The sequence below is a fragment of the Balaenoptera borealis genome (assembly GCF_965194805.1).
Source record: "Balaenoptera borealis genome assembly, chromosome: 5".
Classification (NCBI taxonomy): domain Eukaryota; kingdom Metazoa; phylum Chordata; class Mammalia; order Artiodactyla; family Balaenopteridae; genus Balaenoptera; species Balaenoptera borealis.
Genome location: NC_138862.1, coordinates 140,095,073 through 140,107,872, shown reverse-complemented (window position 1 = coordinate 140,107,872; position 12,800 = coordinate 140,095,073). Strand labels below are relative to the sequence as shown.

Below are 12,800 nucleotides of genomic sequence, written 5' to 3'. Positions count from 1 at the left end.
CACCTGTTGCCCACAGCGGGGACTGGCTTAATAATGCACCCATATCGGCCGCCTTCTCCTCCTGGTCTCACTTTCCCACTCCCCTACCTCCATCCCAAATAAACTAGGACTTGCACTCAAATCCTTGTCTTTGACTCTGCTTCTGTGGGACCTCAGACAAAGATATCCGATCAAAAGCATTTTCAGAGAGTTAAGAGGATTACACACCAAGAGAGTGGGCCTTCCACGCGTCCATGAGGAAGCCAGATTAAAGGGGTTCAAGCTAGAGGGGCAGAGGCCCCTCATTCCTTTCTAATGCGGAAAAGCAATGGAAAGGCAGAGGGAAGGGCCCAAGTCACGGGCCGTTGGTGATGAGTGTAGGTGTGCACACACCTACATGTGCACGGGTGTGCACCTCTAGACAGCGTTTCTAACAGGGAAGAGGGGAGGAAGGAGATTTGGTGAGGTCTGCCTTAGGTACCATAGATACATCCACAGATACACCTCAACTTGACAACGCCAACACTATATTACTACATTATGTACACACGAACGTCAGTATTCAAATCTATTACTTTCTACTTGGCTCTACGATATGTGGCTTCATCACTTTCTAATAGATGCCCTTTTAGGTAGAACATTGGCTGGGTCATCTTGTTTTCTCAGGAATGCAAGATTTTCTTTGAGGTTAGTCCGAAGCCTTTGGGAGACAGGCCTTACTCTGACAAGTAGGTCAAAATTTTTATGTCACTTATTTACAGAAACAATTTTATTTAAGACTATTTTGGTCTTGTAATGTTTTAATCTCTTTCCAGTGATAAGTTAGGAAAACAATCAGTCTCCAATATAATATAAATGCCTGCAGATTCTCCAAAATATGAAACAGTCTAATTAAGGTGCTAACATATAGTAGCTTTAACTCTAGAAGTATATGCCATGATTCATTTTTGAAACCAGTGGTTCACTTTCTTTAAGCCACGAACACTTTGCCCAGATAAATCCTTAATCAGAATTTAGAAAGAGTTGCTCTTTCTAAACAGAGGTTGAAACAGAGGTTGGAAGCTCCAATTTTCAAAATGGGGTGGGAGTTGGGGGGGCCCAGCATCCCCTCCCCTTATTGGGGCTCTAAGCTGCATGGTTTGAAAACCACGATATTCTGAAGAGTAGACTAGATAAAACTTAAAATGCTTAAGACATGAGACCTGAGGAGGTCCATTTCCTTCTGATTCTGCGCATAAGGAAATCCATAATCTCTCCTCCAAGCTCTGTGTGTGACCCCAAGTACAGAGGACTAGACCTGGAGATACGGGGAAATGGAAACGAAGCTGCAGGTTCCCAGAGGGGGGAAGGGAGAGGCTGTGCTGGAGAAATGGGGGTGTCCCTCACAGCCGAGAGGGTGGGAATCTTCCTCCAAGAATAAAGGAAGGGTGGGCCGGGGGTGAAGGGAGCTATACTGAGGCAGAAGGATGACAGTGCATGAAAAGGGTTAAGCTTCCTAGAATGAATGATGGAGATGATGCGGGACAGGGGGAAGATAAGATGAAAATAGAGGGAGTGGACCATCTACTTGAGAAGGAAAAAAGCAGCTCTGGACAACTTGCCATGAAACAGAAGCTTCCGTATAATGAGAAAGCCGGCACAGGCAGATACGACCCCACTGCATCAACGCTTAGTTGCCTGCACCTGCCCCGTTCTCAGACTCTCCAAGCATGGGCCCCTTTCACCAACACTCCTTTTCAGTCTCTGAGCATCTAGCACTCAGCTTTTCCCTCTCACCAAATCCACATCACCAGCTAACGTCTCCTCCAACCCAAATCATCCATCCCCACACCCTACCTCACCACCTCGCCATCCCAACAACCAGTGCACCACCATCCTGGCAAACTTGACTCCAGGATTAAAATCCTCATGGCCATCCTCAAAACAGCAACTCCCTCTTGCCAAGGAGCCCGGCACTCGCTCCTTCACTGTCCTTCATCCCCCAACCAGTGCCACCACTAGACGCAGCTGAGCTTTCCCACCCCTACCTTTGTGATCACTGGGATCTCAAGCCCACGGCACAAAACAACCCCCAGACTGCTCTGCTGCCATGGGAGTCTCCCTAAAGCCCCACTGTCCTCATCAACCCCATCTCCACCAAATCCAGAGACGTCTCCTGACCCTTGGGGGCTGCTGAGCAGAATTAGATAGACCCCACAGTCAACACCACGTCATGCCAACACCCAGATACACTTCACTCTAACGGTAAAGCGAAACTACTTACTGAACTCGTATTTAACTAAAAAGAGCCACTTATTATTGAAAAAAAAAAAAAAAACCTCTTAATGTTTTCCAAAGAAACCTTTTTGATGCAAATAAGCTCCCTTCGATGAACCAAAAGCATATTTTCTTGAAGAGATAGGCCTCTATTATTTACAAGCCTGGAGGCCTATATTAAAAAAAATAAAAATCTGTAAACTACAATGTACAGATCTATAGCAGTTAATCGGCCACAGAACTCATAACACTGAGTCAATGCTATCTAAAGCTTCGATACATGTTCCCTAATGTATCTTCCCAATAAAGTTTGCATCCAAGTCCATCATATCAGCAGTGTGCTAGAATACCCCTTTCCCCACGCTTGCCAACAGTGAAGAATCATGCTCAGTCATTTAATCAGTCTTTTGAAAATTAATCAGGGTCCCCCACTGTTTTGATTTGCATTCGCTGGAACGCCCTTGGAGTTGTTTGTTTTTCATGTTACTGGCCATTTGTATTTGCTCTTTTGTGCACTACCTATTCATGCCCTCTGCCTGCTTTTTTAGGATGTGGGTCTTTTTCTAATTTCTTGAAAGAGCTTTCTTGTCTATCCTCCTGGATTTCATTGGGGTTTTTGTTTGTTAGGTTGTGGTTTGGTTATATAGGAATTTTACATTTTTCAGAAAGTCACATCTATGTCTGGCATTTCTTTAAGGTCTTGCTTGCAAAGGTCTCTCCCATAGAACCAAAAGATGACAAAAATGTATTTTCTCCTAGCTCTTCCACAGGTTTGTTCTTAACATTTAAAACATTCCTCCACTGAAACATCAATATCATAAAAGACCAAAAAAAAAAGAAAAAGAAAAAGGCAGAGGAACCGTTCCATGTCCGAGAAGACTAAAGAGGCCGGATGTGATGTTGTGATTTATATAAAGAAACATATATTTGGTCTTTGTCCCCTTTCCTAGCACAGTGCTCCTAATAAAACTCTTGGAATTTCATACGTAATTCCAAAACTCTTGGACTATCATAAGTAATTCCAAAACTCTTGGAATTTCATAAGTAAAGGTGAAAGGACTGTCTGTTGTTATTCCTAACGTGTCCCTTTCGACCACACCTGAGCTTCTGTGAATGGGCTTCTGGAAAGCCCCTACTGATGGGGGCTGGTTGCCAGGGGAACCAAACCAGTGATAAGAAGGTTGGAACTCAGCCAGCCCCCTCCACCTCCCCAGGAGAGAAGGGGGTCTGGAGGCTGAGCTAATCACTAATCGATCACTATGCCTACGTTAACAAGACCTCCGTTAAAACCCCTAACTGAAGGGCATGTGAAGGTTCCAGTAGTTGAAGCCTGGAGGTGCTGGGAGGGCAGCTCGCTTGGACAGAGCAGAGGAGCTTTGGGCTCCTTCCACCCAACCCTTCTCTGTGCATCTCTTCCATCTGGCTGTTCCTGACTTGCATCCTTTTTATAAAGAGCCAGAAATCTAGTAAGTAAACTGTTTTCCTGAGAACTGGGAGCCACTCTAGAAAATTATCCAACTCGAGGAGGGGGCCGTAGGAACCTCTGATATACAGCCAATAGGTCAGAAGCACGGGTTAGGACCTGAACTTGGGATCGGCATCTGAGCCCTTCCCCTGTGGGGTCTGTGCTAACTACAGGCAGATAGTATCAGAATCCAGTTAAGTCGCAGTGTCTGCTGGAGAGCTGGAGAACCACTCGGTGTGGAAAAACCTGCACATCTGGTGTCAGAAGCCTTCCGGAAGTGCTGGGTGTGAGAAGACTCACTGTTTTCCGTTCACATGACAACTAAATACATATGTAATTCTAGACTGGGTGCTTAATGGAGAGGAAAATACGCTCTAAAAGACATTTTGGGGTCAACTATAAAACTGGAATACAAGCAGTAGATTAAGTATTACATTAATGTTAATATTTACTGAAGTTGGTAACTAAACTGAGGTTATGTAAAAGAATATCTGGGAATTCCCTGGCGGTCCTGTGGTTGGGACTCGGCACTTTCACTGCCGTGGTCCAGGTTTGATCCCTGGCCGGGGAACTAAGATCTTGCACGCGGTGTGGTGTGACCAAAAAAATTAAAAATTAAAAAAAAAAAAAAAAATCCTTAAATTTAGAAAATACATACTTATATACTATTTAAGAGGAAAAAACCATGATGTAAATGCAACTTATCCTCATATGGTCCAGGAAAAAAGTATAATACACACAAATACACACACACACAGACTCGTATATATATCAGTCTGTGTGTGTATCTGTGTGTGTGTGCACACGCACGCACACGCAAACACACATATGAGAGCAAATGACAAAGCAAATAGGGCAAAATGTTACCAATAAGTAAAGTTGGGCAAAAGGTACATGGGATGCTCCTTGTTACTATTCTCATGACTTTTCTGTAAATTTGAAATTATTTCCAAATAAATAGTTTTTTAAAAAAATCATTCTTCCATCTAGAATTTGATAATCAAATGTAAAAGGACCCTACTTTCATTTCAAATTGTCTTCCAAGAGCCTGGTACAAAGCATCCATATAATTACCCAAGAATGGCCAACCCCTGACTTGTGGGAGAAGCTCCCTTCCGCTCAGCGCTGTTGCCCACAGCGTCCAGGGCATGGGGGCGCCGGGGGACGCGGTGGGAGGGGTGCGTCAGGGACTGGGAGGCTCCACCACCTTGCATCTCCCAGCAGGGTGGACCCTACCACCCCGCAGGGCTGAGTCAGACTTGCAGACACCCAGGGTGCCGGAGCGACCTGCCAAAACCTGCTGCCAGGAATCACAGTGCAGCTGTGGCCTTGCTGGGAACAGGAGATGCACTGTCACTGCAGGCCGTGACCTTCACTCACTCCGCTCTGGCCCCGTAGATCTGTCCTGCACGTCTCCTGCGGACAGCCCGCCAGCCGTCACACGCCCTGCGGCGGGAACCGGCGGCTGCTGGGCAGGCTGTTACCACAGCTCCGCTCCCCTGGACCGGCAAGAAAGCAAACGGCACAGCACCTGTAGGGTCTGTGAGCTGTTCCAATACGGTTTTTGTTCATGGGGATTTGAGGTCAAGGCTAGAAGAGGTCAAATGAAGTCTTTCCATGAAAGCTTCTGAATTGACTATGTGCAAAAGGCTTATAATTTAACAGTCGTTTCCTAAAATGGAAAAGAATCTGGAAAAGAATAGATAGATAGATAGATAAACTGAATCACTTTGCTGTACACCTGAAACTGACTCGACATTGTAAATCATCTATACTTCAATAAAAAATAAGTTTTTTAAAAGGAATTTTTTTTTTAATTAAATAAAAGTGGTTTCATCTTTAGTCATCTCAGATCTGGAATGGAGAAAAAGGGTAGTTTAAGGGTAAGAACCTTGGGCTTCCCTGGTGGCGCAGTGGTTGAGACTCTGCCTGCCAATGCAGGGGACACAGGTTCGAGCCCTGGTCTGGGAAGATCCCACATGCCGCGGAGCAACTGGGTCCGTGAGCCACAACTACTGAGCCTGCGCGTCTGGAGCCTGTGCTCCGCAACAAGAGAGGCCGCGATAGTGAGAGGCCCGCGCACCGCGATGAAGAGTGGCCCCCGCTCGCCGCAACTAGAGAAAGCCCTTGCACAGAAACGAAGACCCAACACAGCCAAAAATAAATAAATTAATTAATTAAAAAACAACAAAAAAAGAGTAAGAACCTTAAGAGAGTTCAGTCCAACAGAAATATAATATGAGCCACATACATACTTTTAAATACTCTAGTAACCACTTTACTTTTTCTTATAATATATGATCAAGAAACACTTATTTTATTTTTTTTAATTTCTTTTGGCCGCTCCACGCCGCTTATGGGATTTTTGTTCCCCGACTAGGGATTGAACCCGGGCCCCCGGCAGTGGACGCACGGAGTCCTAACCACGGGACAGCCAGGGAAGTCCCTAGTAACCACTTTAAAAAAGGTAAAAAGAAACAGGTGAAATTCGTTTTAATATATTTTATCTAACCTAATATGTACTAAATTATTTCAACATGTACTCAATCTTAAAAATATTTTACATTCTTTTCTCACACTAAGTCTTCAAAATTGGTGTGCATTTTCCAAGGGCAGCACATTTCAACCCGAGCAGCCACAGGTGGCTACTATGTTGCACAGGACAGGTACCGACCATAAACCGTGAAACCTCCTCCGCAAATTAGGTCGCTAGTGCTTTCTTGGGAAGCCAGGTGCGCAAGCATGGAGATGGGGCCTCCAGGTGCTGCTGCAGATGCGACCACAGAAGGCAGAGAAGCGGCCTGAATCCAGGCAGAGCTGGCGGGAGGTGCACTCAGACAACATCCACAGGACTTCGTGACCCGAGGAGCACGGGGAAAAGTAATAACCTACATCAGGTGAGCACGAAAAATGCTACCAGGTTTATCCCCTAACTGCGGCTGTACCAGACTCACAGCTCCTGACAACGCTGAAGCCCATGTAGAAAAACAGAGGGCCCCCCAGCCAAGAGGAATATGCAGACCTGACCCAGGCGGCTCTGTCCGTGTGCTGGCCAGGCCCCGTACTTCTGTCACTTGGCATCTGCCCGGGACATGTGTAAATGCGGACCAGGTGTGACTAAGTGGTGAAGGGGTTTGCAAATGCGGCAAAGCCAGAGAAGAGGTGTTGGATCAATAGTCCATGAGAAAGATACTGGTAAGATACTTCATACTGTTCAAGAAATAAGCTCTGGTGTAATTGTTAATGCTGGTCTTTACTTTCCTTGGAAAGTTTCTACCGTAAATAAGCAGGTAAGCAGAGGTAACCATAGGAATATATACCAATTTCCACTTCTGTGATGTTTAAATATATGTGTGTGTATCAGAAAAAAACTGAGGACATTAAATAACAGTCAGAAACTGGGACTTCCCTGGTGGCGCAGTGGTTAAGAATCTGCCTGCCAAGGCAGGGGACATGGGTTCGAGCCCTGGTCCGGGAAGATCCCACATGCCACGGAGCAGCTAAGCCCATGCGCCACAACTACTGAGCCTGCGCTCTAGAGCCCGCGAGCCACAACTACTGAGCCCACGTGCTGCAACTACTGAAACCCGTGCGCCTAGAGCCCGTGCTCCGCAACAAGAGAAGCCACTGCAAAGCGAAGCCCGCGTACCGCAACGAAGAGTAGCCACTGCTCGCTGCAACTAGAGAAAGCCTGCACGCAGCAACGAAGACCCAATGCAGCCAAAAATTTAAAAAAATCAAATTTAAAAAAAAAAGGAAAAAAAAAATCAGAAACCTTCATAAAACTGCAAAAAATGATCAATAGTCAAATTTAATAATCAGTATGTTCAGGCACAGTTCAGAACAATGGACTCCAAAATGACAACAAAAATTCCAATTGCGTTTTGATCACAATGGTGTTTCCTACTGTCCTGGTCATAAAAGGAGGTTGCTATTTAAACAAGCAGTCCCAAAATAAGAAATTTTGATTAATACTAAAGTAAGGAGATGTGTTTGGGCCAACTGAAGTACTTTGTTAGTATCCTTCACCAAATTTTTAAAAACTGAATGTACTTATACCAATCCCAAATATCAAATAATTTCAGAGAATGGAGTAGAATGTTCTAGACCAGCACTATACCATAGAAATATAATGCAAGCCACACATGTAATTTTAAGTTTTCCAGCAGCAACACTGAAAAAAGAAACAGGTGAAATTAATTTGAATAATACATTTTATTAACCCAAAATATCCAAAATATTATCATTTCAACATGTAATCAAAATTAATGAGATATCTCACTTTTTTTTTCATACTAAGCTTTCAAAATCTGGCCTGTGTTTCACACCTAGAGCTCATCTCAATCTAGAGCAGCTACAATTCAAGGGCTCATTAGGCAAATGTAGCAAGTGGCTATAGTATTAGACAGCCGTAGGTCTAGACTAACAATTGCATTCTGTGGATGAAGATACTGAACAGCAAAGCGGTTAGGGGACTGGTAAACTGCCAAGCCAGGCGTAGAACTGTGAGTTTCTAACTCCTGACGGAATGTTCTTTCTATTTAATCAGCCCATCAGCCCTGCGGTAGCCCTGCGTTTGACACCCAGGAGACACAGAAGAGTATCAAATTAAGGCAGGCCAAGGACTCCTGGGATGCAAGTCACTATCAGGAGACCGCATGAAACCAGAGCTCACTGTCAAAAGACCGTGTATGGCTGAGCCAAAGGACACCCAGCAGCAAATCAACAGACCAGACACCACCATCTCAATCAATACGCCTGAGTGTTTTGTTTTGACAAGTCCAAGAACACTACATATACTGTAGGATCTAAATTCATCATACTCAGAATAGTAACTGTGAAAATCGCACAGTGCACACAAATTGAAATGTTGTTGAGAATTCAAGCTTGCATGACACTGGAGAGAATTCCCTAGACCCCGACCTCTACTTTGTTGGTAATATTTAAGAAGTCATGTGCAGGAATAAGAAAAGATGCCTGGCCAAAAAAAAAAAAAAGTGGGGAGGGAAATTGTCAAATGCTAATCATTGTTAAAACTGGCTGATGGAGACAAGGCTGTTTATTAAATGATTCTTCCTACCTTGATGCATATGTGGAAGTTTTCACAATAAAAAGTTTTTAAAGGGAATTCCCTGGCAGTCCAGTGGTTAGGACTCCAGGCTCCCACTGCTGGGGGCCCGGGTTGAATCTCTGGTCAGGGAACTAAGATCCCGCAAGCCTTGCGGCCCGCCCAAAAAAAAAAGGGTCTTTTAAAAAAAAAGCGAGTGGGGAGGAGGCATAAGCCTCCTTCTAGAAGAGGAAAAAGTTTTCTTGAGCCCCGGCACTAAGACCAATAAATAATCTATGGCATTCGGGCAATAATTCCAAGAGCACTTGAAAATATGCAGACATCCCAATTCTAAGAAAGCAAACCAAATAGAGAGGAGAAAGGAACCGACAGGGGGAAAATATTTTTAAAACGCCTACAACCCCAATACCCTGAGAAAATCATTGTCAGCAATGCAACACATATCCTTCCAGATCACCTCCTGTTCGTATGTATTAAAATATTATCTAACCTAAAGAAATGAGATTATCTTCATGGTGCTGTTCTCAAGTCAGCAGCCCTGCATTTGGGAATGACCACCTTCCGGGTAGTTCTCACAGGGTGACACTCAGGGCTTGGCGAGTGACAGATACCACACTAACCAATCAGCCCCTCCTCTGAGGCTTTAAATCCTGAACCAATACTCCCAGGGACAGAGGTTAATGGACCTGAATCATACAGGGTCCTGGACAGAAGGTCCATGAATTCCTGCAGCTGGGATCCCAGGACCTGACTGATACCGGGTTTCCCTCTGTTTCCAGCTTGTGGAAGCGACCAGTACTCTTCTTATGAACACGGTTTTCTCATTCAAACTGGACAGAGTTCCCACCTGTTGTTTTTAGTAAAGAACCCTAATGAGAGTAATAAGAACACATTTATCTTCCAGGTATTGTGCTAAAATTCTGATAGGCATTCATTCACTTAATCCTCACAACGCTCCCAAGAGGTAAATACTAGTATTAACTCCATTTCAGAACTGAAAAACTGGAGGGCCAGGCTGATTACATAATATGCCGCAACTCACAGCTACTGGCTGTTGAGCAAGGATTTGAACTTGCGCTGGTGGATCCTGTCATTCAGTCCTCCAATTTGGCTGCTTTCTGACCTGCTTTTTTCATTAATAATACATTAAGAATATCTTTCCATGCTGCAAAACACATCTTTTGTTAATAACCATATTGAATTTCATAATATATATTTTCATAATTCAACCAAGGATCTCTTCCATTGGGATATTTAGATTGTTTCTAGTTTTTTTAATATCATGAATATGGCTATAATAGCTGTCCTTTTAATCTGAAGGCACATCTTAATTTATATTTAGGTTAACTTTCTGGCATGGATTTGTCAGGTCAAAGGATATGTACCCTTTTTCTCCATTCTCGATTATGTATTGTCAAATAAGGGTACTTGCTTTCAAAGCTTGTTAAGAAATATAAAAGGGAACAAAGTTGGCTTTTCTTTGAGAAAGGCTGTTTCTGCCTTTGGGCATTCCTGTGTGTTGACCTGCTCAGAAAGGAGACAATCTGTGCAGCTAACAAAGAAAAAGGACTCTGTTTTTAAATGTTAATTGGCGTAGGATAATAGGATTTCCCAATCAATACCAAATACAGTTCAAGTCCAGTGTTTAAGGAGTTCTCTACTGCATCATATTTCCTGAGGCAATTCTAAAGGGATTCATTACTTAGGGATCGATTTTGCGGAAAAGGTGAGTTAAAAGCAAAGATATTCCTGTGACTTCTGGCATCTGTCCTTTGCACTGGTTGCTTCAAAAATCAGAACTTACATTATCTGAGACACCAGTTAAATCAACACATAGATGTGATTATCAATGCTTTTATTTCTCTTGTGAGATTGATGTTCTCTATTTCCTTTTCTCAGAAGGTCACTCCAGTGCAGTAACTTCCTGAGGAGATCACGCTAGTATCTACTTTTTTGCTCTATAGGGACTGAAATCCTCTCCAGCTGAGGACAAAATAACACTTCAGACTAGACCAAACTCCAGGCTAACGAAGGCTGATGCTCCACCATCTGATATCAGCAGGAAGCTTGAGGGAAAGATGATGGCTAAAAGGAGCCACCCATACCATATGACCCTGCAATCCCACTCCTGGGCATATATCCAGACAAAAACATGATCCAAAAGGATGCATGTACCCCAGTGTTCACAGCAGCACTATTCACAATAGCCAAGACATGGAAACAACCTGAATGTCCATTGACAGATGAATGGATAAAGAAGATGTGGCACATGTACACAATGGAATATTACTCAGCCATAAAAAAAGAATGAAATAATGCCGTTTGTAGCAACATGGATGGACCCAGACATTGTCATACTGAGTGAAGTAAATCAGACAAAGACAAATATCATATGATATCGCTTATAGGCAGAATCTTAAAAAAATGATACAAATGAACTTATTTACAAAACCGAAACAGACTCACAGATGTAGAGAATGAACTTACGGTTATCAGAGGGGAAGGGTGTGGGAGAGGGATAGTTAGGGAGTTTGGGATTGACATGTACCCACGTTATATTTAAAATGGATAACCAACAAGGATCTACTGTATAGCACAGGGAACTCTGCTCAATATTATGTAGCAACCTAAATGGGAAAAGAATTTGAAAAAGAATAGATATATGTATAACTGAATCACTTTGCTGTACACCTGAAACTAACATGACATTGTTAATCAACTATACTCCAATATAAAATAAAAAGTCTAAATAAATAGAGACTTCCCTGGTGGTCCAGCAGTTGAGAATCCACCTTCTAATGCAGGGGACGCAGGTTCAATTCCTGGTCGGGGAACTAAGAGCCCACATGCCACGGGGCAACTAAGCCAGAGCACTGCAACTACAGAGCCCAGGCACTCTGGAGCCCATGAGCCACACCTAGAGAGAAGCCCGCGTGCCACAATGGAAGATCCTGCGTGCCGCAACTAAGACCCGACACAGCCAAAAATAAATAAATAAAGTTTAAATAAAAAAATAAATGAACAAATGGAGCCACCCCCTTATAAAGGGTCAGATGGAAAAGGCCAAAGTACATTAGTGAGAATGTTTGGCGCTGCGTCCTTGCAACACTGGACAGTAAACTGGACACAGAGACGTTCTCTGGGAGACCGGTATAGCTGAAGGCAGAAAAGTAAGTAAAATAAGTACAAGAGTCCCAGATCCCTTGGGAACTGGAATTTTAATATCTCGGGAAAACGAATTCCTCAGTAACTCTTACCCACTCAAACAAGATGCAATTTAAAAAGAAAACCTGTATCCTAAAACTAGGATCAGGACACAGAAAACATATTAGCACAGGCCTGTTGACTGATTCTGGCAGAGTCTATCTGGCCAGGCTGACAATGATTATCTTGCAGGGACAGATAAGAAAGTTGAAAGGGAAAACACAAGTAAATATTTACCAAGCACAACCCCAAGGAAGAAAAGAGCCAGCAGACACAGGAAACTAAAGAATATGAAGATAAAATGAAGCATTCCCAGAGAGTTCAGGGAATCAGAAAATAATAAGAAAAATGAGAATCAGAATCAGGACATGTTACGTGTTCATCTAAGTAGCCTGGCTGCCACGTTTCATCTTATTTGGCAATCCCCTTCTCCCTCACTCCCCCGCCAACTCCGTCCCAGTCAACCAGCTCTTAGGAAAAACCGGGAAGAGACAGATGAGGAATCCACGCAAACAGTGCAGGATTTGTCTCCCACGTGAAGCCTCCCCAGCAGATTCACGAAGCTGAAGAGTCTCTTTTGTTGCCTCATATGGAGGTGAGGTGTGCAAGTCTGCTCAACCCACGAATTCAGTAATTTAGAACTTGCAGGCAACAATGACGTCGTTGCTCTCCTTGAAGATTTAGGAACTCACCGAGGGCATGGCTACAGCTCCGGCAGGATTCCGTCAGACTGACAATTATTTGCTGCAGGTCGGCTCTGGGGGGAGTGGGAGAAGGGTTGGGGTTTTTCCAGCCATTACATTTACAAGATTCCTCAGCCTAGAAAAA

The 12,800-nt window shown here is 43.7% G+C and overlaps 1 protein-coding gene and 1 pseudogene across 3 annotated transcripts in view; both read right to left on the bottom strand.

Moving 5' to 3' along the window:
* Window positions 1-12,800, bottom strand: part of LOC309629083 (centromere protein U pseudogene) — a 385,624-nt pseudogene that overhangs the window by 171,348 nt on the left and 201,476 nt on the right. The gene's annotated exons all lie outside the window — the stretch shown is intronic.
* KAT2B (lysine acetyltransferase 2B) overlaps window positions 1-12,800 on the bottom strand; it is a 103,298-nt gene that overhangs the window by 56,828 nt on the left and 33,670 nt on the right. For both annotated transcript variants that reach the window (XM_082392658.1, XM_082392659.1), the window contains exon 2: window positions 12,665-12,791. In XM_082392658.1, the coding sequence (XP_082248784.1) occupies window positions 12,665-12,791 (127 nt within the window). The remainder of the gene's footprint in view (window positions 1-12,664; window positions 12,792-12,800) is intronic.